Source organism: Patella vulgata, chromosome 7, assembly GCF_932274485.2.
Source record: "Patella vulgata chromosome 7, xgPatVulg1.2, whole genome shotgun sequence".
NCBI lineage: Eukaryota > Metazoa > Mollusca > Gastropoda > Patellidae > Patella > Patella vulgata.
The window spans coordinates 20700385-20727982 of NC_065885.2; the positions used below are offsets into that span (position 1 = coordinate 20700385).

General features: G+C 34.2%; 1 protein-coding gene across 2 annotated transcripts; it reads left to right on the top strand.

Moving 5' to 3' along the window:
- The first annotated feature begins 5981 nt into the window (after window positions 1-5981).
- LOC126827210 (uncharacterized) lies at window positions 5982-27432 on the top strand. Of its 2 annotated transcripts, none has more exons than XM_050556449.1 (4): window positions 5982-6142; window positions 21351-21412; window positions 22102-22757; window positions 23558-27432. In XM_050556449.1, exons 3-4 carry the CDS (start codon window positions 22106-22108, stop codon window positions 23677-23679), a joined length of 774 nt encoding a protein of 257 aa, XP_050412406.1. In that variant the 5' UTR covers window positions 5982-6142; window positions 21351-21412; window positions 22102-22105; the 3' UTR covers window positions 23680-27432. The 2 variants fall into 2 exon arrangements, with proteins under 2 accessions (XP_050412406.1, XP_050412407.1); XM_050556450.2 differs by lacking the exon at window positions 5982-6142 and adding an exon at window positions 6541-6680.
- The last annotated feature ends 166 nt before the right edge of the window (window positions 27433-27598 follow it).

Genomic DNA, 27598 nt, shown 5'->3' on the forward strand with positions numbered 1-27598 from the left:
ATACATGAAAGGTGTATGCGTGGAAATATATGATATATGTATGCGTGGAAATACATGATAAGTGTATGTGTATAAACGCCTGAAGAGCCGCTATCGTGGTGAAAACGTTAGTATAAATATGTAGTTTTTTTTCAATTATATATTACCAAAGAGCAGCTTTAATTAACTATTCTACTATATATATATACTATTCAAAAAAAGTAGGGGATATTTGATTTTGGGGGCATAATACTAAAATATGCAAATGACTACGAAAAAAGTCACTATAGAACCTAACAGAAGAAACATTTCCAGTTACATGTGACGCCCAAACGCACCAATAGCTACCGCATGGAATGCAGGTGATGCTTGGGATCATCATGGGGGTCCAACCCAAGATTTGCACGACTCTGACTTTGAATGTTACAGTCATTGTGGCATTGAATTCCAGGGTGGAAACATCAGTTTAATTGTTTTAGTGACCAGAAAACAAATTTTGATATGCGTCGGCTTACCCAAAATGAAAGGTTACGTGCCCTTGGCATGTTACAGATCGGCACAACACAGGCGGTTGTGGCGCGGACGATGAATGTTTCTCAGTCTGTCATAAGCAGGCTATGGTCCAGATACCGTGATACACAATCTGTACAGGACAGACCACGCTCAGGTCGACCAAGGGCGACAACTCAAGCCCAGGATCGATTAATCCGTACCTTGGCCTTGAGAAATCGTGTCATCACAGCAAATCAGATCAGCGCTCGTCTTCAAACAGACACTGGTGTGAGAGTGAGTGGCCAGACGATTCGAAATCGACTGCATAGGGGTCACCTTCGCGCCCGACGTCCTCGCGTGATCCCTTGTTTGAGAGATCATCACATTCAGGCAAGACGTCGTTGGTGTAGGGATCGTCAACACTGGGATAATCGACGCTGGAGCAATGTGATGTTTTCAGATGAGTCAAGGTTCACTGTTGATTTTTTGGACAGACGTAGAAGGGTGTGGCGTCGTCGAAACGAGCGCTTCCAAGACGTTAACGTCATCAGACATGATCGATTTGGGGGTGGTTCTGTTATGGTGTGGGGAGGCATCACTGTTGCTGGAAGAACGGCTTTACATGTTGTTGCAGGGCGTGTTACAGGCCAGTACTACCGGGACAACATCTTGGCAGTCCGTGTTGTGCCGTTCGCACGACGTCATGGCCGCCGTTTCATCTTCCAGGATGACAACGCAAGATGTCACAGGGCCAGGATCGTTACAGGTTACCTCCAACAACAGAACATCACCACATTACCTTGGCCAGCACTGAGTCCCGACCTCTCCCCCATCGAGCATGTCTGGGACATGCTTGGACAGAGGTTACGTCAACGTCAACAACGTCCTGCCAATGTCCAAGAACTTGCTGCTGCGTTGCAACAGGAATGGGACAATCTGGACCAAAATGACCTTAGACGTCTCATTAGGAGTATGCCACGTCGGATCAATGCTTGTTTGGCAAACAGAGGAGGATTTACCCGTTACTGACTTGGTTGTGATGCTGTGGTAACTTTGCTGTTTGACCCCGGGTATCATTTTACCCTTATAATGGTCAGTCTGTGCCTTACTTAGTCTAACGATCATTTGGAATAAATCGATGAATGTGAACTTCATTTCATTTTGTCATTTGTTTCTTCGTCAGTTTCATTAGGTGACTTTAATAACACTTAAAAATCAAATATCCCCTACTTTTTTTGAATAGTATACTATAGGGGTAACTATATAATGAATTAGGAAAAAGTAACGCCAACGCGCCAAGCAATATTCTTCAATTATATAAAACAATAGAGTACTGTAATTAGAAGCCTCGTACCCCAACATCATATGCCAATGCCCATCGTCCCCCGTTCCCCGTCCCCCTCCGTTATTACCGGAGTCAAAATATTTCATAAAGCCAAGAGAAAGGATGGTAAATGTGAGCTCTTTATGCAAGGGAAAAAACTCCATTTAAATTCGTATACGGACATCCTAGTGGATGTAAAACAAAAAACTTTTTGGGGGATGTGGTGACACTTTTCGTCTAGTGTATTGAAAAAAAGAAGTTGTTTTTCTTTCGGGCCAGTAGAAGGACACAACCCTTCTGAAAACACGGATTTTTATAAAACGGTTTTTAGTATTGTGATGTATTTGTAATGGTGGGGGAGGAGAAAACTGAATAACCATCCGGGCGATTTCTTGTCTAGTTACTGTTATACATGTAGTTTTAAACCCGTTTATACAGCCATATGTTCAAATAACGGTTATTACAATTACAAGCAAAGTCTCACACACTTTTCAAATACGTCCCAGTTAAACCCGATTTAGTCATGGACACAAGAACTTTACTAGTACATCTTTTCTCCATCATGCACTGAGTAGACTATGTCTCATGTGTTATTCTTACCCATCTATAATAATCTATAAGACAGAATTTAATGAGTTTTAATGGGGTTAATGAATACAGGTGTTCACATCACCATAGCTGTGTCCGCTGTCCGGGTACAAACCAGTTACTGTATACAACAATATATTACGCTCCTGGCCCAACTTTAACAGAATTCAAGTAGATATTTATGAGTATAGATAACACATTTATATATATTTTCAGTAGTTAATAATAAGATAAATAAGAAGAATATAGTAGAAATCTTGAAATGAATATATGAACACAATTACATAATATTATACTATAACCTACAATATACTATAAATGTTCATCCAATTTATACCAAATGGTTAACGCGTGCGCGTTGGATTAGAACAGTGGTTCTCAACCTTTTTTTGCCAACGGCACACCTTGGAAAACATTAAAAAGGTAGGGGCACACCTGGCTATATATATATATATATATATATATATATATATATGAGAAAAATACTTGAATTTTGCAAAATAAAAACATGGTAAGTCAGACGGCATACAACCGTAGAGCGAAACTAGTCATAGACACATATAATGACTCAAACTAAATAAAGACACCAGTGAATACTAAATTGGGATCACGTGGTTTTTCGCATTTTCTTAGTGTGCTGTTCAAAATGTCGCGGCACACATAGGGAGATCTAGCGGCACACCTGTGTGCCGTGGCACACTGGTTGAGAATCACTGGATAGGTCTGTCATTGAGTCAAGTGGTGTGGTTTCGATTCCCCGGATGTACGTGACAAGGAGTAGGGTCGCCTGGCCAACCTCGTGGGTTTTCTACGGGTCCTCCGGTCTCCTCCCACTGCTAAAGACCCCTACGCACAAGCGAATTATTGAAATAAAATTGAACCATGTGTTAGTCCCGAAATGACCTAGTTTGTGTCGAGTGGACGTTAAACCCCATCTCAAACGTGGGGCGTAATTTTCATTACTCAGATTACAGAAAATTACAGGATAAGTGAATGTCAATAGTCAATCGTGATGTAGTGAAGGTCAATCAAAGGCACAAAATTGTAGTTACCTCCCTTGGACTCCGATAACATATTTCACGCGCATATCATTGGCGTCTGCTTGGTGCTGACCAAGTAAGTCAGTGCCTAAATCTCTTAAATCAGCAACATAACATTAGTATGACAATATTATAGATTTCTGAAGGAAACGGAATTATTTTGACAGCCAATAAGAAAATGTCTTGACCAAAGAAGGATGCACAGTTCTCTGGAATATGGCAACATATAGGCCTAGGCCTATTTGCATTTTATAACATATTTTGTTCAGTTGCCAATAATTGTCCAATCCTTTAAATTTTTCTGAAATGATAAAGAACGGCTCCAATAAGATCATCCATAGTTTACTCAATAACCTTGAAATAGTTCTAGCTTTATTCTAATTTCTTTATAGAGGCATTATAGGCCTCTCACCGGGGAAATAAATTTAAATAACATATTCAAGCACGAAACTACTTACACTAAGGTATTTTGCGTGAGGGTTGGTTATTATATCCAGCGGTTTTACATAGGCTAATATTGTTCCCCAATCCCATTCAGATATCCTGAACAAAAATAGTGTTTTTAAAAAAATGTGTAAGCCTAAGCCATATTTTTTCCCGCATGCACATGTTTAATAAAGCGGAATTTGGTCTGATTAATTGTTCAAGTTTTGTTTTATTGTTAAAGGCTCAATACCACTCTTATTGTAACTGAATAATATGTCCCAATCTTTATTCTGGTCAACAAATTGTACTATTTTAGAATATTTCAATTAATTGATGATACAAATTTCATCTTAACACACCTTATTTAAAAATTTTGAAAAATTCAACATAATGGTTTAAAACGTCTAACGTAAACCTTTTCAAATGAAACTTCGATTTAAAAATATTTTCGAACCCTCTGGACAAGTAAAATAGGATGTAATGGATAATTTACACAACAGGTAGGACACTTAAACATCTAGTGCTTAGATAGAGATGTTATTTATTTTCTGGAGCTTTCAAGCCAGCAAGAGTGTTATTGTCCCTTTAAAACACAAAATCAGGTGTATTTCAACATTAATTGACTCTATCGATGGACTGAAGTGTTGATTTAATTCACTGTGAAGTGGGTATGACATCGGGATATGATATTTGAAAGTTCTATAAGGTAGGCCTATGCATGAGTTAATAACACAAACAAGTAGGATGAAATCTGTGTGAGTATAAATGTGTCCACCCTTAAATTAAAAGGAGGTGCAAAATCAAAAAAAAACAAAAAACATGCGAACATCTCATTTGAATCTGTTGCAGAAATAATATCTGTTGGTCGAGTACGGTGTTGGTTCGCTAAAAAGAGGTACAGGGTTCGATCCCGGTGTTTTCCGAAAAGATTCCTTGGAATTTTTCGGCATGTTTCCCCTTGTCAGTGGTGCACGATAAAGGGTCCGGCAATGAACAGTGTCTAGTCGTTTGAATGGGACGAAAAAGCCTACTCTTTTGCCGTGCATGTAAAAGGACCCTTGACAGCTTGAGTTTGATATAATATAGTACGTCCGTGACTGGTGGCGCATCTGTCCGGAAAAATTTCCCTCATGTCCGTCTTCATTAGGACATTAGTGTACGTTAAAATTGTTCAAAATATTTAAAGGAATTATACGAGGGTGGGGCGAAAGTTCTCGTAATATAGGCCTATCATTGGCAGAACGTTAAAGATTAGCTAGGACTTGAAATAAAAGTAGCAAAGATCCCCATTGGCGGGACAAACTTTTCTTCACAGCACACTGCATGACATCGTTATCCCGGTTGGTGCAGAAAAGTATAAAACGTTTTCATTTCACTTTCATCAATCATTAGAATCAGAGGGAGAAAACCAAGACACTCGGTGTTTTCTCTGTTACACACCGATTTTCACGTTATTCGTATTATGCGCCGACAATTAAAGATCAACGAGCAAAATACATGGAAAACTCAAACTGAATAAACTGCAAAATCCTTCGTTTCAATCCCAAACATTATATATTTACTAGTTTCGATATCACAAGTTTTATATTGTCTTTGTATTTTAGGTGGTGTTTTATTTGGAGTGTGGGGGGGGGGGCTTAGGGGAGCTATGAAAGTAATTTAAATGTCATCAGATGTTCCAGAAAGAGAAAGCTGGCAGCTGCTTCGATTATATTGCTGTGTTTACTTACCAATTAGACAAAATCATGCAAAATATCTTATGGATTACCGTACATTTTCTTTTACTAGATTCCAACATAATAATTGTTTTTAATTATACTGTTCTTAATTCTCTAGCTGTCTGCCCGGGATTAGAAAATATCACTTTATATGACTATAGGCCTACATTTTGTCAGAGAAAACCTCAAACAAAATTCAAATAATTTTGGTGAAATATTAGAAAAGGGTGCAAAATAATATTATTTGGTAAATTTTCAATACAACGCATAATAAATCACAGACAAAGCCAGAGTTAAATTTAGGTTGAAATTTAAGAAACTGGTTACGTATTTAGCATCTGTTTATATGATAACTTTACCACCACCAGCACATGAGATAAATACGTATTTACGTTCATTTCAGCGCGAGTCGCGTACCAGTGGTCGGCTGCTAATGCTTTCCAAGTTTGGCATCAATACGTCACACTTGTTTCTATTCTAACTGGGAAGTATTCAAAATGGCGTCATGACTGGATTAAATTCGACGCCGTCTTCGTTTGTAAGCGCTAAACTCGCGAAAGACACCACCCACAGCGGTAAGTAAACTCGATTAACGAATTCATTAATAATACATTTTTGTAATTTAATCATTATTTCAGTATAAATATTTAATTACAAGCCAGAATCGACCAGAATTTCGAGTTGATTTGAAACATTTGGTTTGTTGGTTGACTGAAAGGTCACGTGCTATAATAACACAACCATGCTTTGCTGTCGTCTGCTAATTTCAACACAGAAATATTTTATTTTACAAACTGCAAGAATTTGTTAATGGAATAGAATATTTGATAAGGGCATGCCAATATTTATCACTAATCTATGAATGAATGAAACCACGAGAGGGAGGGTTGTTATATAAAACGATAAACTATAACCTCAAAATATGACCCGAGAATGCATGACTCACGCGCTTGTGTTTACGATTCATACATTGTGTATGTATGTTGTGTATGGACTGGAGGAATATAGAACGAATATACAGCGGCTTGTTTATTGTAATCCTTCTTCGTTAGAAACAGGAGTGGATATTGTATTTAATATGAATTTTAGAACAGTGGTTTAGGTTGTGCAAAGGTATGCTTTTAGAAATGTTCTGTAGCTAAATCTTTTAGTCAATGGTTTTAAATTTCAAGTGAAGAAAATCGAAACATATTTATCCAACAAGATAGTGTTTATTAAATTAGATAGCAGTTATTTATTGCTTACTAATTGGGAATATGGTGCATTAAGTGACTTATTATTCACTGGATTTTAATTCATGGGGAAAAATGTCTGGATTAAGTTTGTTCAACAAATAGAGAATTTAAATGGGGTCCTATTCATTTGTTTTCTGATAGCTATGTGTGCATTGAACAAGAACACTGTTTGATTATTTGCTCCTTACTGTTTTAAAACATTCAACATCTGCATTTGTCAAGAAACTACGAAAATAGAATGTGCGTTGTAAAAGAAAATGTTTTTAAGTCTTTAGCAATGAGTCATGAGCAGTGTAATCAAAGGGACATAACTCTTTGATATGTTTTTTTTATAATATTTTATTTTATAAGCTTTTAGTAAGTTATACATGACATCATGACATAACAATTAGTTGATATTATGTGCTTGAAATTTGGCATGCAGTTTGCAATAGCAGTGTTTGCATTTTTTAAGATTTTTATATGAACTAAAGTTCTTGATTTGATGGCTTAATTTCCACATCTTCTTTAATACCAATTTTTTTTTTATGAACATGACATTTAGAACATTCTTGCATCTTTTTGTTCTGTGTAGAAAATGATGCAAATTGGAGTACTGGTAGCAAATTACCAACCAAGGCTTATAGGGACCAAGTTTGGGTTTAACTGGACCACATTATGTTGTTGACTTGCCTGAACATGATACGGTTGAAGACAAAAGTATTTAAAATATATATCCCAATTTTTTAGATTAATTATTTTGTTTCCTGTGATAATTAAGGCTTATTTCTATTCATCTTCATGTAGTTGGACTGTAAATATGTGGTGTGTTGTGTTTTTATATATCTGGGGATATTTAGACTGTTGTGTCATGAATAATTGTCTTGAAACAAGTATAGAATTTAAATGGTCAAATGATCAGCTGATGTGTGCACTTTTGATCATTAGGTCTGTCATTGATTCATGCATTGTGATTTTGTTCCCTGTCTGTTACAAGGAGTAGTGTCGCCTAGTTATCTGTGTGGGATGTTTCCTGTTGTGAAGATAATAGCTTGTCATAAAGGAAACAAACACATAATAAATGCCTTGATTCCGGCTGAGAAAGTTTCTCTGGATTTTTCAGTACCGGTATATAGTTTTGCCTTGTTAGTAGTGCAGTAGGAAGGAACACTATCAACACTATTTGAATGATACACATGCATAGCAAACTGCATGGATACATCTTCAATATACGACTGGCAGTATTTTTTTTTCTTTTACTTTGCATACCAGTTATATCTCATATCAACCTGTCATGATGTCACCATAGGTTGATATATTTGGTTCATATCAACCTCTGATGACGTTGACAAAATATTATGAAGAACACAGAAATCACTTTTTATACGCCCACATGGAAATGTGGTCGTATATTGCCGTCGTCCGTCATCTGTCGGTCGGTCCGTCCGTCTGTCGTCTACAATTTCTTGTGAACAATCTACAGACTACGTTTATCATCTGATTCTTTTGAAATTGATATATGTTGTTTGCATTAGTGAGATGAAGAAACCTGTTTAATTTCAATTACTTCCGTTTATTTCTTCTGGAGTTATGACCCTTGTTTCACTTTGTTGCACCTTGTGAACGCTCTAACGACAAAAGTTATCAACCGATCTATATGAAGCCTATTGAATTTCAGCAATTTCTGTTAATTACATCTAGAGTTATGGCCCTTGTTTCACTTTGTTGTATCTTGTGAATGCTCTATTGACAACAGTTATCATCCGATCTGTTTGAAATTGATATGCATCATTTGAATTAGTAAAACAAAGAAGTCTATTGAATTTCAGCAATTTCCGTTAATTACATCTAGAGTTATAGCCCTTGTTTCACTTTGTTGAATCTTGTGAATGCTCTAATGACAACAGTTATTATCCGATCTGTATGAAATTTATATGCATCATCTAAATTAGTAAAACAAACAAGCCTGTCTAATTTCTATAGATTACTTCCAGAGCTACGACTCTTGGTTTAGTTTTTAGAACCTTGTGAACCCTCAAACGACGAAAAATTATAATGTCATCTGTATGAAATTGTCTCTTAAATGCCCCTAATTATCTACAAAAGAATAAATATATACGACAACCGTTAGTTGCATTCAGCACTGAAACGGGTGTACCGGTACTTATCGTTATGTTTAGATCTGACTCTAAATTTCGTATTTTTTTGCATCAGTTGCATTGCTGGAACTCGACCCTCTTTCATGTGGCAAATCACATAAGTGGCACTTTTGCATACTCTAACACCTGAAAGATATGCACACAGTAACTGAGTAATTATAGGTTACAAAAGTTTATCAAAAATATCAGAAAAAAAAATCAGCTTACCCTCAATACTTCAATATGACTATAGGCTTATAAAAATATCTGAAGTAAACTTTCTACTTACCCTCAAGAAATTGATGACCAGTTCCTGATTATCCATGTCTAAAATATTTTTCAGAACTTCCTCTTAGTCCACATGTGGAATTATTTCTCCACACACTCCAAGACTTGACGGCTAAAAGACAATATTTCTGACAAAAGTGTCTCATCAGGGTGACAAAATAAATTGCTTTGATATTATATATATTAATAGTTCAGTATTTTGGTCATTAAAATTTATACTTTTTTCACTTCAGCAGCTGTTACAAATACACTTTTGTGAAACTTTTTAAGCATGGGTCACTATAGTTACGGACAATTACATGTAGTGTCTGTAACCTTTAAAAAGTGACAAAAATCAACTTCAAATTCAAATGGATAAAAATATTTTAGATTTTAAAATTGCACATTAGAAAATATAATATTACTGAAGATCACATCTTTATTGTAAGTTTACAGTGTTTTTCAAATACATGTCCATTGTGATTCTGAAAATTTGACAGAAACACATGGTTTTGTAATTTAGTCATAACTCCCTTAATACACTGTCTATTTGTGTAATTCAGCTACCAAAATTTATTATAGGAAATGTACTATAAGCATGCATTAATATCCTTTCCAAAAATACAATTTATTGAAGTGAGACAGTGTAACACCAAAAACTGGCTATTTTTAGGACATCATGTTTATTGCCGTAACTCAACAACGAAGATATATATTGACTTGAAATTTGGTGGTCCTTAGGAGAGGTCATTATTACAAATGTTGAATATAAGAGATTGACTTGGAATTCTGAAAGTTGTTTCCAAACTGTATACATGTATAACATCAAAAAATTGAACACATTGCCTTTTGATTCAAATTTTCTTTGCCTTCAATTTGTTGGCTAAAAGGGATTAATTCTCCGTCTGATAACCTATTACTATCCATTTTATTTTTGCTTTCAATTTAAATGAACCAAAAGTTACTCTCTAAAATGGTGGTGACAAGGTAGTTTGAAAGAAACCTGCATGTGCATTCACATGATTAAGTTTGGTAATTTTTCGTTATTTGGCAGAAATTGAGATATTAGCCAATCATTGTTGACTTCGAATGGAAGAATCCATTTAGTTTAAGGACGATTCAGACTAATACATTGTATATGTCAGATATAAACCTTCTCCCCCTTGGATTCATATGATAGAGAACACTTGGGCTTCACCCACTTGTTCTCAAACATATCAACCTGGGATAGGTTTATATCCTATACTTAGTCTGGATGCTGCAGAACAGTAGGATGTTCAACCCTATTTCAATTCAATTCAAATTCCATTTGGCAGGAATTTGTATGAAATCGAGACTCAAATAATCAGTTACATGTATAAATTGACATGGCAAATGAGATCACCAGCGTAGTTAAAATACATGTACTATTGATGACATCAATTTTAGAGTGCTGTGATTTGAGTCTGCCAGAAGCTTATTTTCACATTGACAATTCTATCACCCTGTTGAGTTAAACGTATATATTATAAAATGTAACAGACTTTATAATAAATAATTGAATAAATAGTTGTTCTGACATTTTAACTGACATTTTCAGTGTAATATATCAAATGTTATAAAAGAGTGGACTAGAATGTCATACCTAATGTAATGCTAGAGTGAAATAATTTTAAATTCTACGATAAACAACTCATAAATTAAGAGCTGATATGCGATAGCTGGGCAAATTTGTCTTTAAATTTTCTCATGTCAAATTTAAAAGATGGATTACCAGGCAACAAAGCTAAATCGTCTGAGCGGTTGAGCAGGGTTGTTGCATATCTATTCTTTTGTAGGTAATGGGGTTCATTTACAAGACAATTTCATACAGATCAGATTATAATTTCCATTGTTTGAGGGTTCACAATAGCAGGGTCTACAAACTGAAACAAGGTCCTTGATTCTAGAAGTAATTGAATAGTTGAATAGTTGCGCAATACAAATATCCTTATGTTTATTATTATTATTGTTATATAAATTTCATACAGATCGGATGATGAATTATATTGTTAGTAGGGTTCAAAATTCCTGGGAATTTTCAAACAGGGTAAATTTCCAGGGAATTTTCAAACAGGGTAAATTTCCAGGAATTTTGGGAATTTTCAATTTGGTGTCATAAATTGAAACCTGTGTCGCTATTAATGAGTTGCAGGTGACAGTAATATTTTAATAACTAAAAGATACAAAACATATTATCTGATATGTCATATATACTAAAATCTAATAACTAATAATGAGATAGTTCTGTTAAATTGTTCATACACAGGTTACACATTATATAATTTTAATTTTAATTATAGAATGTGTAACCTGTGTATGAACAATTTAACAAAACTATCTCATTATTAGTTATTAGATTTTAGTATACATGACATATCAGATAATATGTTTTGTATTTTTTAGTTATTAAAATATTAAAATGCTCAAAGACTCTGCTATTTCATCATTATCTTTGAAATCATTATCTACATCATCATCGGTGGATAAAAGGGAGATTTCAGATTCAGATGAATCCTCATGAATATCTGAAATTTCTGTGCTGGAAGAGTTTCAAATTAGATCTTATACAGATCAACTTTTCAACACGTTCATTTGTTAATCTGTTTCTAACTTTTGTATGAGTTGTACCAAACCAAATGCGTTCTGATGCTGCTGATGAAGGTGGTATTGCAAGCATTAATGAAGCTATACTCGAAACAGCTTCTGATGCACACAGTCCCTTCCACGAAGTTGATGCAGAAATATATTTTGATGATGCCCAAATACTTTCTCCTTTCCACAATCCATCTTTTGACCGATATTTAGCCAAATTAGTCATTACTTTGCCTTCATTAAGTTTGTAGTGTGATGCAAGGGAACTAATTAATCCATATGCTTCATCAATTTCCATATCACCAAGAGGTAAAGCATTTCGGTAACAGTTGAGATCTAGCATATACACTGTAGGCAGCGGCATGAATAGGCTTAAGGCAAAATTGCTTTCTTTTCTGTAAAAATCCAAGTACGGACTTCTCTTCAGCTTTTGTAAGTGGGTATTGCTGGACATTTTCAGTAAGTTTTGTTTCCAATTCATTGAAAATTCTAAACACATCAGATAGAATTGCTTTATCTCTTTCTACTTCAGTTGGGGGGGTTGGATGGCTGAATGGTTAGCGTGCGCGCGCTGTATCATAATAAAGTCTGTCATTGAGTCGACTGGCGTGGTTTAGAATCCCTGGTTGTACGTGACAAGGAGTAGGGTCGCCTGTCCAACCTCGTGGGTTTACTCCGGGGCTCCGGTTTCCTCCCACTGCTAAAGACCCCTATGCGCAAGCGAATAATTGAAATAAAATTAAACCATGTGTTGGTACCGAGATAACCTAGTTTGTGTCGAGTGGACGTTAAACCCCATTTCTCTCTCTCTCTACTTCAGTTATTGCTTGAGTTATTGGTTCTATCAGCTTTAAAGTGTTTGTTAACCTTGTCCAAAATATATCGTTATCAAGTAATATCTTTCAAATATCAGCTTCAATACTGATAGATTCCATTATGGCTAATTCTTGCAGTTGCAGGGATTCTTTTCCATCTAAAAGACTTTTATACATTATGACTAGTTTTAATAGTTTATATAGATGAAAGTAAAAGAGAAAAAGGAAATTCCAGTAAATAATTATAATTTTTGGTATTTTTCAGTTCTAAAAATAGATTTGAAAATTCCCGGAAAGTTTCCCACCCTTTCCAACCCTAATTATTAGAGCATTCGCAAGGTTCAACAAAGTGAAACAAAGGCCATAATTCTAATTTAAATGATGCATATAAATTTCATACAGATCTGATGATAACCTTTGGCGGTTGAGCGTTCACAAGGTTGAACAAAGTGAAACAAGGGCCATAACTCTAGACGTAATTAATAAAAATTGCTGAAATTCAATAAGCTTCTTTGTTTTACCAATGTAAGTGATGCATAAAAATTTCATTCAGATCAGATGATAACTTTTGGCTTTCACAAGGTTGAACAAAGTGAAACGGCCATAACTCTAGAAGTAATTGAATAGGCTACTTTGTTTCGCTCATTTAAATGATGCATATAAATTTCATACGAATCGAATAATAACTGTTGTCGTTATAGCCATCACAAATTTCATCAAAGTGAAACAAGGGCCATAACTCAAGACGTAATTAATGGAAATTGCTGAAATTCAATAGGCATCTTCGTTTTACTAATTCAAATGATGCATACAAATTTTATACAGATCAGATGATCACATTAGGTGTCAGAGCGTTTACTAGGTGCAACAAAGTAAAACAAAGGCCATAACTCCAGAAGAAATTAACCAAAATTATTGAAATTAAATAGGATTCTTCATCTCACTAAAGTAAACAATATATATCAATTTCAAAACAGTCAGATCATAAATGTAGTCTGTAGAATGTTCATAAGAAATTGTTATTTGACAATTCCTGTCTCAAATTATGATTAGTGAATAACAATTACAGCAGAACAAATCAAAACAGGATTAGTTTTTTCGGCACGATTAAACAACAAGAACCCGGTAAGAAAAACTCAACAGTTTGAGCTATGACACTTGCTTGGTTTAGCAGTGTAGAGTACCTCTGAGTACATTACAAACTGAGACACATTAAAAACACACATCAGACTGAATGTGCTGGTGAGAAATCTTGCTGCTGAAGTGTGATTTCACAATAGTAGCAATATGGGAAGTTAGCAAAATGCAATCCTCTAGATGTTGCCGAATTAACTGTCAGTTGTTGGCCAATCTCTAGAAATTGTAATGTCATATAGTATCCAAACTTTGAATTAATGCAATGACACATTACTCTAGGTGTTCAGGTGTCAACCTTAACCGTGGTTCTCCCTTGTCAGTGATGCAGGACGGAGGGGCTGACAAGGAAAGCTGTCTAGTCGTTCGAATGGGACGAAAAACCGAGGTCCCGTGTACACATTGGCGTGCACGTAAAAGATCCCTTGACAGTTGGAATTCGATATAAGAGTAGGCCGTAGTGCCGCTGTCCGGGCAAAATTTCCCTGATAGCACACTGTATGGCGTATGCCCGTCTTCATTAGCCCAGGTTAGGAGCAGAACAGTAGGACGTTAAACTCCATTTCATTTCATTTCATTTCATTTCATGTCAACCTTAACATACCGCTGCGTCTTTCACAGAATTGTGAGGCTTATCCTGACATTTATAGCTTTCTGAAAGCCACATTTTATACCCTATGTCTGCACCATAAAATTAACATTCCCGTTGTTGAATTCAGTTTGTTAAGAGAATGATCTGAGGTGCATTTTACGCTATGTATTATCCTCGTCATCTAATGTTTTATTCAGAATTGCAAGATCAAAGTGTATCTCTCAAACAAGATTCGCTATAATACATATATAAAAATGTTGTGTTTTCATTGCATCTCATATAGTTAACTGAGTCCTTATGATATAAGTAGATCGTAATGTAGTATATAAAGTTAACAAGTGATAAACAATGTGGTAAGCAAAAGAAAGAGTATATAACTGTCTTGATGGTATGTAGTAATAAGTGGGTTCACTCATTCTATACTATATCATCTATCTTCACGGAAGTAACTTACACATACAATAAGAATGTTACTTTCTGACACATTTGTTAGTCATATTCTTTAAATGATACTTTTCATTAATATCCTGTCATAAACAATTACTTACATCTTCACAGTACATGTATTAAGTTATGACGCAGTTTCTGTTGGTTTTGCATAGAGCTGTAATTGCACGCCCACGTCCTAACATTAAGTCAGCTCGGTATTTCTCTTCTGCCTTATAAGATATTATATGTGACAGTAGTTCTTAGTGGAATAGACTTCATGCTTCAGACATTTCTTGGAAATCACTGAAATATTTTGTACCACTTCAACTTGTAAAATGAACATAAAAATTTCATATCTCAGTAATGTCAGATATGTTTCAAATTTTATATACAAGCTAATATGAAGAGTTAAATTATACTGTAAATCAAAATAATTTTTTTTTACCAGCTGATGGTGGGAGGGGGTTAGGAGGAGATGACAGGATGCTTTTCTTTTATATATTTGGATATATACAAGGAAAGGGCACCTCCTAGTCATTCAGATGGGACCAAAAGCCAAGATGTGTGTGTGTAACACATCCTTTGACAATTAGAACTGTTTTTGTACATAATGTACATGTAAACATAAAAAATAATGATGTAAGTTAGTCTGAAAAGTAACCAAAGTGTTGATTTGACAAAACATTAAAGTTCATTCCTGTTTTAAATCTAGGATCGCATTTTAAACAATAATTGATGCATTAAATCTGAAATACAACCAGTTGCATTAATTTAAAGTTGAAAAATGAAATACACTACTTTTCTTGTCTAACATGAAATAAAGTAAGGAGTTAGTTATCTTGTAAATCAATGCTTTGTCAAAAATAACAATTCAGTAGGTATGATGGTGTTAGAATTACACAAAACCACTACATCAACTTTATTTGGGTAGGTAGGTAAGACGCTAGCTCGCTAGTCTGGAGGTCGCAGGTTCACTCCCGGTGCTGGCCGAAAATGTTCATCAGGGTTTTCCGGCGATCTCCTGTACACATTGGTTTGCAGTTTGCACATAAAAGATCCCTTGACAGCAGAGCCTCGTCTAAGGATTTGGTTGTGCACGGCAATGTCGGGCCGCCCCGCGCAAACACAGAAGGTGAGAGAGCGCGTGGGGGGTCTGGGGGGCCCTCCCCCTGAAAATTTTGAAATCTGACTCCCTTAGACTCAATTTCTAAGCACTTAAAAATAGTTTCGGAAATTTGATACACTATTTGTTTTGGCATCTTATTAAACCATGGATTGATTAATACCCTATAAAATCAAGATCAAAACACTGCTGCGGCTGACCCGCAGACAGAAATATACCCATAAAACAATTAGACGGCTTTGTGAACCTACGCACCATGATATAGTATTGGCACATGGGAAAAACCTTGTCAGCGATTTCAAAACATATGTATGTTGCCGCCCTGTCTTCAACTTTGGGCTCAGTAGGCGGCACAGTTTGGACAGTGCGCGGCGGCGCCGCCGCCTAGTCAACATGTTAAACGAGGCTCTGCTTGACAGTTGGAATTTGATAAAAGAGTAGGCTGTAGCACCTCTGTCTTGACATAATTCCCAGCATAGCACACTGTTTGGCGTATGCCCAGTTCATATAGTCATTTAAGATATTCTGTAATTTTAGTTTGACGATGTCTATTCATGGCAACATTTTCTAATTTTGGAGGGAATTCATTATGATGAATGATGTTAATCTATAATGATAATAAACAATGGAGTGTTTACTGAGTTGACATTGTTACAATAACAACTGATTGTTTACATCTAGTTTAACAGTATTACATGGTCTACAAGTTCAAGACAAGTTCAATATTTATATTATACAATATATTTGCTAAGTTATCAGTAATCATTACACAGCATAATATTGTAGCTACCATATCCCAAATCTTGAAAACAATTTAACACCCTATATTTATGGTTAACTGTGGCATGTGGTGATTAAGAGCTGTTCAGATAAGCACACCGTACCTTGTGCACAATACCTTAACTACTTGTAGCTATAGTGATGCCAAAAAAGAAATTATGAATACTGGTACATGTGGTACCTTAAAGATACATTATATAAGATTTAGATAAAGAGCTAGCCATTCTTTGTATAATAGTTTGAAAATAGATAATGCGAAATGAATAATTTGAAAATTTCATTTAAATTACTCTATTCCGAGGGAAGATATTAGCCTTTGAAGGTATGACAAGACGTGTGCTATAATTTCAATCACCGTACTGGTTGTTCGAAGCTAAGTCTCGCTCACGTTCTAATCTATTTAATATCGGAGACATCCGATGCCATCAAGAGTTGATTATGGCCTGGATCAGTTAATTAATGTCTAATTAATAATTTAGAAAACATTTCAGGCCTAAAGAAAGACCTGCAATAGGCAGATTTAGCGCTTGCATAATTTATGTTTAAGGAATCTGTATTTTGTAAATGAATAATAAAGTGTGCAGTTAAATTTGACACCCTTGGTATCATATGATTACTGTACTCTATAACAGTTTCTGTAAGAACAAAAACTAGGGTATGTTGAAATATAGTGTGTAGGGTGTAACTTTCACAGCAAAAAAATTCTTTGTTTTATGTTGCAATTATGCTGTGACTTCAAACATTGATATAGATTATACTAGAGTAGACCTACTTTATTCTAAATATCACTCTCACATTGCTGGAGTCATTTTCTGCACTATTTTGCCAGTTTAGTTCATTTGATTATTGATTGCATTGGTGTTTCACTTAACCCCAAGCACTTCTGTGATCAGTTGTGATACCGGTAGACGATTTCAAAAGATTTGTTTGTCAACGATCGAAACACAATCACAATTTTCATCTGATTTTACAGAAAATTGAAATGCATGTTTATAACCCAAAGATCTCGGTTCCTTTGGATATTCACGGTTATCGGACCGTATCTGCCTGGATTATGGCCCCTGATTGTATAAAAATCACATTATTTTTTTTAGCTCGTTCCCTGTCCATCTCTTGCAAAATAATGTAGGCGTATCTTGGATGGCAACCGCTTGTTTTATTGCATCAACATTACATTTTAAAATCTTATACAAAAGGCTTAGACAAAAGTTATAACAACTTTATGGGATTTTGCTGGTAAAAAGAACAACTCCCCCCCCCCCACCCCAAGCTTTTCACTTGACATGATTTAACTGTACAGGTACAATGTACCTCCTGGGATGTGCAAACTTTGCTTGGGACAGCAGAAGGGTTTGCTTAGAAAATGAATGAAATTCACCTTATAACTGATAATGTAACAGTGGTAGCATAAATAGCAATAGGTGGATATTACAGGGAGTGTATTAATATATTATGTTCAAAAGAAGTGAAGTGGGGGTGGAAGTGGGCATTTATTTGATGCGGTGTATATTGGAATCAGTAATTTATTCATTAGCCCAGTGAGGAATATAAAGTTTTTTTAAGAACTTTATTTATGTAAATTAAAACAAATGGAGTGGTGTGGGTAGTAAAGCTGTCCACAATACATATAAAGGATACAGTTATTTGTCTTTGAAACATATCTGTATACAACTTAAATGCGGGGGGGGGTGGGTATATTATACATTTTATATAGCTACTGTGTATAAGTTGAATAAAGGAGTGTATATTATTATACATTTTATATAGCTACTGTGTATAAGTTGAATGAACATGCATATGCTTTATATTTTATGTAGCTATTCTGTATAAGTTGAAAGAAGTATATTATACATTTTATATAGCTTCTGTGTATAAATTGAATAAGGAGTGTATATTATTTATTATTATATACATTTTGTATAGCTACTGTATAAGTTGAATGAATATGTGTATATATTATCATTTTATATAGCTACTGTGTATAAGTTGAATGAACATGTGTATATTAGGGGTGTATATTTTATATAGCTACTGTATGAAAGAGTGAGTGTACATTATATTATATATTTTATGTAGCTACTGTGTATAAGTGTAAAACAGAGAGTGATATATGGGTGGACTGTTTAGTAACGGAACCTGAGTGTGAATCATCTGAAACTAATATGTTTAATTTTAGTACAACACTTGAGATATATATATATATAACATTACAAGTGTTCTTTTATTCATATCCTATCGTACACACACATATATAAACCACAAAAAACAGACTGAATTAAAAGCTAAGAGTCCTAGATGGGACATTGGAAGAATGAGGGAGGGGGTGATAAAATGATCCCAGTTCCCAGCCCTCCCCTTCCCGATCATGTATGACACTACACATACTTAAAACATAGATATGACGTCACCCTTTGATGTTTTTAACCATTATATAGGAGAATGTACGCTTTTCTTAAACAATCGTCTATTATTTATAAAACTGTCCATTATTTTCAATAAATAATGGACAGTTAAAATAATGGACAGTTTTATAAATAATAGACGATTGTTTAAGAAAATACCAATAATGGACACGTATCTGAAAAATGAACATGTATTTTTTGGGATAATTTATTCTCTGAACAAATTAAATTACAGAAAATGAAATTACTTTAAAACCTAATAGTTACCGAAATGTCACATGACCGAATGTTGATTTCACGTGTTTGTCTACATAAAGAATTCCACTTAAATCCATCCGTTATATGTCACTTATCCGTTTAATAGTACGTTCGGCACTAGATCGATGATATGTTTCTATACACCCACATTTTCACAACTTGAAATATAGGTATATATCCCACGTGTTTGTCTACATAAAGAATTCCACTTAAATCCATCCGTTATATGTCACTTATCCGTTTAATAGTACGTTCGGCACTAGATCGATGATATGTTTCTATACACCCACATTTTCACAACTTGAAATATAGGTATATATCCCAAACATCTCGGTTCCTTTTGATATTGGCTTGTATGGGACCGTAACTTCATGGATTATGGCCCCTGACTGTACACACTAGAGGTCACAATTATTAGCCCATTTTGATGAAACTGAACATGTGTATTTATAACCCAAAGATCTCGATTCCTTGCAATATTGGCGCATATCGGACCGTAACTTCCTGGATTATGGTCCCGGATTGAACAAAAAAAGTGTTTTGAGCTTATCTGATTATAAAAAAAACGTTCAAATATATCACCGTTACACCATAATGACAGTTGAGTTTGAATTTCGTGAATTGGTTTGTGCCTTTGATCCTGTGTCCTGTCACTTATATCAGAGTATATATTAAATTTTAAATCAAAATTGGGACGGCTAGTACCCTCCATATTAACCACAGTATTAAGAAAATTATCAATATCTAAATCATTCTCGTGAGCAGCCTTTCCATCACAACTTTGACGGCTATTATCCCCCATATCAAGAACATCACAATTTTTACGGCTATTATCTTCCATATCGAGTACATTACCAATGTAATCAGTATCCAAATGCTTATCACATATATTCTCATTATTAATATTTGTTTTCGACTGTGTTGTAAACATGTGGTCTAGATGTAGAATATTTTGGACTGTCTGTGTATGCTTGAATTGTATGACTGGAGTGTTTTGTCACATGCATTCATGAGCATGTGCATGTTGTTTTAAGAATATATCCATTATTTTATGGCTTGTTTTAGAAAACTATCCATTATTTGTATCTCTATGGTGCTATGTTTTAAGTTTGATAATAGCCTCAGACTGTCCATTATGTAAATACAAAGAAAAACTTCGGGGCTAACGCCCCTCAGTTGTTCTTTCTATTTACATAATGGACAGTCTTCGGCCATTATCCATCACTTAAAGATATGAACACACGATACAATTTCAAGAATGAACAGTTACTGAATTTGATTCTATGTAACCATTCACTGAAGATACTTTCGTCTTTATCAAGCAAATTAATATCCATGATGATGCATTTCATTGTAATAAATTCATATATATATTCACCATATACTAATGGAAACTATTGAATGAATATTATGTGATTTTTGTTTTACTACAAGACTTATTCTATGATATGCAGGGGTTTTGGTCTCTCATAATAGTTCTGTCAATAGTCATCAGAATTTGTAAATATTTAATAAGACATGTCTGTATAATGTAATAATAAACCCCGAAGATTCATTTCAATCAATAACTTAATGCAGATTTATATGTTGCAGTATAAAGGTATAACATAGCCTATGTCCTATTTTTGAATGGGTACTCTCAGTAAATATTTGTATGGAATTCAATCCTTTATTCTATGAATAGCTTCAGTTTCAAGAGTTGCTCCCAATATCTAAATTTACCTAATTAAATGCTCAGGAAGTGTGTTTTTCCTTGTTGATCTACCAAATTTGCGGTAATCTTATTATAACTGTTCTCTTCCTATAGTACAATAAGAACCCTCCCAAATGCTTGTTTTTCATGAAACTATAATGAGTGTAGTGAGTCTTCATTTTGAGTTTTATACATGCACTAACACTACCATTTTATGGTTTGTTATAATTTTTGTTTAGTAGATACTCTGCTACATGGATGCTTTCTTTAAGTGTACATGTATCAGCCTATTAATTATTCATGTTCCTGTTTGTCATTTTTCCAGGAATAAAATGGTTTATATAAACAGACAGTTCCTTGTATGTTCAAGTTGACAACATTTCGATGGTAAGTATAGGCATGTGGATTGGGCTGAGCTTAGTAGGCTTCTTGGATGTCAGGTCAAGACTTAAAAAAAAAAAAATAATAATCCCTGATTTGATGATCATCAGCAGATTTTTAACTGATCATGCACAAGCCATGTATATTATGTGTGTACTGTTAGAAGAAAAATAAGATTAAGATTATTCTATAATAACCTGACCCATATATTAGTCAACAATACTGTACAGTAGAGTATATAGGATTTTAATGATTAGAAGTCTAGTTTTAGTCTATTGGACACCAGCAATCAAGTTACGGTACTTAGATGAATACTGACTGACCCTACTTACTTCTATCAATCAAAAACGACTGAGGTTTAACATCTCTTAAACACAGCGCTTTTATTATTTTGAGACAAACAAATGGTAACTTTTTTTTCTATACATTTTATTATACTGTGTTAAAAATTTTGTGTATTATTAGTGTATTCTCGATACATTTTATTAAGCTGTGTTAAAAATTTTGTTTATTATTAGTGTATTCTTGATGTAGCAAATAATGGATTTTGATTTGATTGAGTGTCCTACCCATACAACTACCATATACGATCCCTATCTGTTACAAACAAAATGGTTTCCAGAATTGCCAAGTTATTCGTAAAGTATTAGAATAATATTATCTCTCTGATTAATTTGATTTGTTTTATATTGTAGAACAATGGGAGCTGCTCACAGTAAAAGACAAAAATATAAACGTAAGAAAGAAGAGGTTGATGACTCGTTATATCGAGATTTAGAGCGATTGCGAAGTTTGTCAAAAACGAGATTAAATCGTTTATCGGCAGACATCGAAAACATGAATACAGCAGATTATTTACCCCATGAATATAAAATGTGTGATTCAGTCGAGGAAAGTAGTGTTCCTACAGTAACAGATCATCCCACAATTCAGCATAATATCAACTTGAAATACCCACAAAGTGTTCGACATATAAGCCTGGATGATCACCCAGTGCTTACTAAACTACAAAATAAACAAAACGCCAGACTGGAAAGTATGGAACAGCGTATGGAAAGAATTCGAACAAATGCAATGCAAGCCGCAGAGAGACGTAAATTTGCACACATGTTTAAAGCCAAAAACGATGTGGATCGAACAAACGAATTACTTAAAGAAGCAACCAATGCATTGGAGGAGATGAAACGCCAGCAGAAACAAAATAGAACTTTAACGGAGCACGGTGATCAAGGGGAGATTATTCCCGTTAAAATATTACAGAAAGATTATGACCAGGGTGACCAGGGCAAGAAGAAACATGTGAATGTTTATCAAGATGATCAGACTTTACTTATAGGTGGTCTTAGACTTAGTAAGTATTATTCTTGTAGATTACAATTTTAACAAACTGTTGGCAGAAAGAGCAATGATATTCATATAATATTCCTTGTTGTAATGTGTTTACATGTAGATGGGAAGAAAAATGTCGAGGTCCTCCCTTGTACTAGTTAACGTGCATGTATAAGAGTCCTTGACAATTAGAATTCAATGAAACATTGCCGAAAATTCTGCTGTACGGACAGAGTCCCCTTGTAGCACACTGCATAGAATTTGCTCGTTATCATTTTATCATTTTATCATTAGTCCAGTGGTGTAGAACAGTTGGGTGTTAAACCCTATTTCATTTATTTTCCTTTCATATCTGATTTGGCCAGTCAAGTGTAAGATTGGTTCAAATCCTATTGATTTAGAACTTATGTCCATAAGCTAGAATGTTGTAACATCGGCTGATATCTGCACTTTGAAAAGTCATGTTGTACAACAATGTGGTATATATGGCCTGTAATTAAATAAGTATTTCAAAGAGACAGAGACAGACAGAGGTTTAACTCCACTCAACACAAACCAGGTCATTTTGGGGCTAACACATGGTTCAATTTTATTGCAATAATTCGCTTGCGCATAGGGGTTTTTAGCAGTGGGAGGAAACCGGAGGACCCAGAGAAAACCCACTAGGTTAGACAGACGACCCTACTCCTTGTCATGTACAGTACACCGGGGAATCAAAACCACGCCAGTTGACTCAATCAAAAACCTTGGCCACCCCCACCCCCCTCAGAAATAGATACAATATTATTAGAATAATTGCATGTTATAATTTTGTACTTTCAGATGATCCAATCACATGGCTACTTCTTCCTCTAATGCTTCCAATCGTTTTAATTGTGTACCTGATGCGTGGAATAATGACACATCACCCGAACAGGAAAAAACAGAGTTCCCCCGCTAGATAAATAGCGCTACAGCTCCACAAGGCCTTATGAACAATGTTTATTGTCACAAATAGTGCTATATATCGATTATTCTTATTTTATTTGACAACTCTTGTTGTTTATATATCTATATGTATATATATATATATATGGTTAATTATTTTGTAGTGGTTTCGAAATTAGGAAATACACAGGCTGGAGCTATCTCCCTATAGCTATCCATTAAGTAAGTAAGTCATCAAATTTATGTGTAGATCTAGGCTTGGTTTATCTACATGGTTAAATGCTATATTAGTGTTAGGTGTATTTAACATTTTGTGTTTGTTAAACTTAAACCACAAATAAACAAACTTTTGTCAGATCCATTTTATGGGTACTTTCAATAAGTAGGAATACAGATCTGATATAGATATTAATAATCCCTTGATAAATTATATGCTCTTTCACATAGATATGAAAAAGCCATTCAAATCAAATCTGAAGATCTAACTTTTAGAAAAGTATTTATGACCAGAATACATTTTGATTTACTAGTAATCTTGATACCATCAGTTGGTTCTTTAAGATCAAACTATTTGAATATGTCCGTACACTTGGACCTCAGTGTAGTTGGGGTTTACTGGATGAGTTTCAGTAAAAATCATCTACTCTGGAGGTAGAGTTATTGACACTCAAGTGTAATGATGATCGGAACCAGGCATAAAATACATGTATCCTAAAGGTCCTTCTTGGCCAACGTTGAGATTTAATCCCCTGGGCACTGTAGTACTTCTTGTGTACTGACGGCTAACTTATTACCATGTAGGAGATTAACCCAGTGTGTAGCTAAGTGTGTTACAAAGTCTTGAAGTGTCTTCTTTTATACTTTTTATAATCAAAGGTAACTTGATGTCAAAAATCATATTTTCTGGTCAAAAATAAATGTGGTGAAAAGTTCTAGTCAAAGTTATCAACATGGTGCTATGATGTAAATGTTAATGGTCACTATGTGTGTGACTGCTAAATTTAGCTTATCTTGGTCTTGCTTTCAGTCTAGTACTAATATTAGCTAGGTACAGTAATTGTTGTATTATTCACGTGATGACAGAGACTAAACATCATGTCAACAATTTTATTACAAACACCATGTGGAGCCAATCAAATACTGAGTTTGACGGTAATCAGACAAAGTTATGTAGATAGAACAAAATATCTTAATGGAAAACATGATAATTCATGAGATCAACATTATGTAATTTTGTTTTAAATTTTAAATCTGGCAAAATATTTAGCAAAATATTTAGCAAAATATAGACCTTTCTTTATCAAGGCTAGTTAACATATTGAACTAATTGGAAGACCGAAATAGATATAGCTGTGTATAGTATTTATTTAAAGCCATGACTAAAAATATTTTGTTTGAGATTATATTGTAATTAAATGAATTACATGCATAATATTATATAAGTACATTTATATGTTGATTTTTAATGTCATTTATAATCCTACTAAAGTTGATTTGGCCTAGATCTAATATCTTTTTCTGAAGACATGATTAACCAGATTTCTTTATTAGCAATATATGGATGGTTAATTACCTTTAAAACAGGACTAGTTTCAGCTGTATCATGATTGGATGAAATTTGCAGTACTATAATATCGTTTCAGCCAATCAGATATATTTGACCTATCTGATGGGTTAAATGTCCATTCTTGATATTTTTGCCTCTGCTATTAAGGGAAAACTGGTTTTAACCTTCTACAGCTTTTTGTTAATTATGAAATGTTAAATCTTGTGAATATATAAATATTATAATATGGTATATGTAGAATGTAAGTTAAAATTTAGACGACTTGTATTATAACTTAGATACGGGTCTTAATTATTAATTCTTATTGTTTCATTTTGTTGTGTAGGGTCGCGGGAATTTGACGGTTGTATTCATGTGAAGTCTGATATAATAAACTTACGTCAAAACTTCATTGATTGTAAACTTTTATTTTTATTTGAGGTTTTAATTTCCTTTTCATTTGATTTTTGACAAATCCAAGCATTGTGATGGTCTATTTGGGCCTCTTAAAATATAAAGAAAGTTTAAATATATTATTGGTATTCTGGATACAACCCTAACTTTTACGAGACTACATGTTTGTAAATTAAGGTAGTCGAGTCTAGTCGACTTACTCTTTTATTTTGTATAAAAATAACAATAGTTTTATAGAACATCATCCCTCATTTCCTTTAATCTTAAAACTTTCCATTTATAAATAGCTAAGGGAGCGTAACACTATTTATTGACAATCCACCCACCAACAAAATGAGAATATTTTTATTTGTTAACCTATCAGTTGTAGAAATTGAATCAACATCCATTTCTATAACTGGTCGGATTGTTGAATAAGTTTTTTCACATACAGCAGTAGATTTTTCTCCAACAAGCTTATGCAAAAATGCAGAACTCTTTTTAAAGCAGAACTACACAAATAGCTCATTTCAGAAAAATATATTAATCTATCTGTTAGTCTCAATAATCCAGTCCTATAGTTAAATTCAAATTCTTGAAATCGAAAGAATGGTTTAGCAAGACTATCCCATTTCCTGAAGTTAATTTATATGGAAAAGACTTAACCAGAATATTAGTGATATTAGTCATTATATGTTTTATCATTTACAGATTTAATAACCTCTGAAAATAAATCATATACATGTATATACAATTTGTTATAGACACAAGAAATTCAGATATCAATATATATATATATATTTGGATGGCTTACATCTGTATTGGCTATGGCTTAACTGATATTAATATATATGTTGTCCCTTGGCAGATATTGTTTTTGTATTACAAAAGATTAAAACATTATATGTAGGACTACAGCCATATGTCCTAGTTTTAGGGACAAAAGGATGAGACATTAAAGAAATAGGAGAGATCTGCAGCAATGAGCAGCAGCACTAGAGCAGACATGAAGTTGTGATGAAGCAGATTGTAGTTTATATAAAAGTATATGCTAGCCTCAAATTTGTCACTTATTTACTTGTCTTGCCTACAGGAGGGTTCGTGATTGTCCCTAACAGACAAATGACATCCCTAATTTAGAAAGAAAATGAAATGTGTTTATTTATTTTAAAAAGTATCTATTAAAATCAGTATTAACTGTAGTGTAATAATTCAGTTTATTTTATTTTGTTTTATATATTTTTTTAATTCATATTTAAATTATTTTAATACTGTTTACTGAATACATCTATTATTTTGTTGGCAACAGGACTGCAGAATTTCATGCAGTAAATTTTAAGTTTTGAAAGGACATGCACCTTCTGATTTGGGAGAAAAATTGAAATTATTGACGTTTTGGTCTGTTTTAAGAGATGTTTCTCGTTTTTTAACATACCAAGGTTAAACCAATGTTGTGAGATTGAGATATGTAAAATCAACACCTTTAAGGTTTGGAGTTAGTTAAATGTGTATCATTTTGCTTCTGTATTTATTTCGAATGAAGCATTGGATACACAATGGTGTCCAGGTTTATTTTACCCATTTAAAAAAACCTGACAGGATTCAAACCATGTTTTAAGGTTCACCAAAGTGGGCCTGATTTAAGCCATGTTGCAAGGCTGAACTTTAGCCTTGCTATAAAGTGAACCTATTTTAGCCATGTTATTAAGTGAGCCTATTTTAAGCCATGTTATAAAGTGAGCCTAATTTAAGCCATGTTATAAGAAATTGTATCTGCATGTATTGTATATTTTGATTGAATAAAATTACATTGTTTCTAGTCATAAAACAATCTTTGGATTTTTCTGTTGGTAAAATAAAATACAAAAGAACCCCTCACCCTGGAATATTTGGTCATTTGAGATAGAATTTCCCAAAAATAAACTGATCTCTGTCTATCCAGAATTTCTGGCCAAATACACCCACCCTTCCCTCCAATACTACTCGAAACTGAAACT

What these genes read in the sequence shown, in the direction of transcription:
- LOC126827210 (XM_050556449.1), top strand. Translation starts at nt 22,106, where the DNA reads ATGGGAGCTGCTCACAGTAAAAGACAAAAATATAAACGTAAGAAAGAA. An exon ending in TATAGGTGGTCTTAGACTTA is followed by an intron (nt 22,758 to 23,557) that starts GTAAGTATTATT and finishes TTGTACTTTCAG; the next exon opens with ATGATCCAATCACATGGCTA.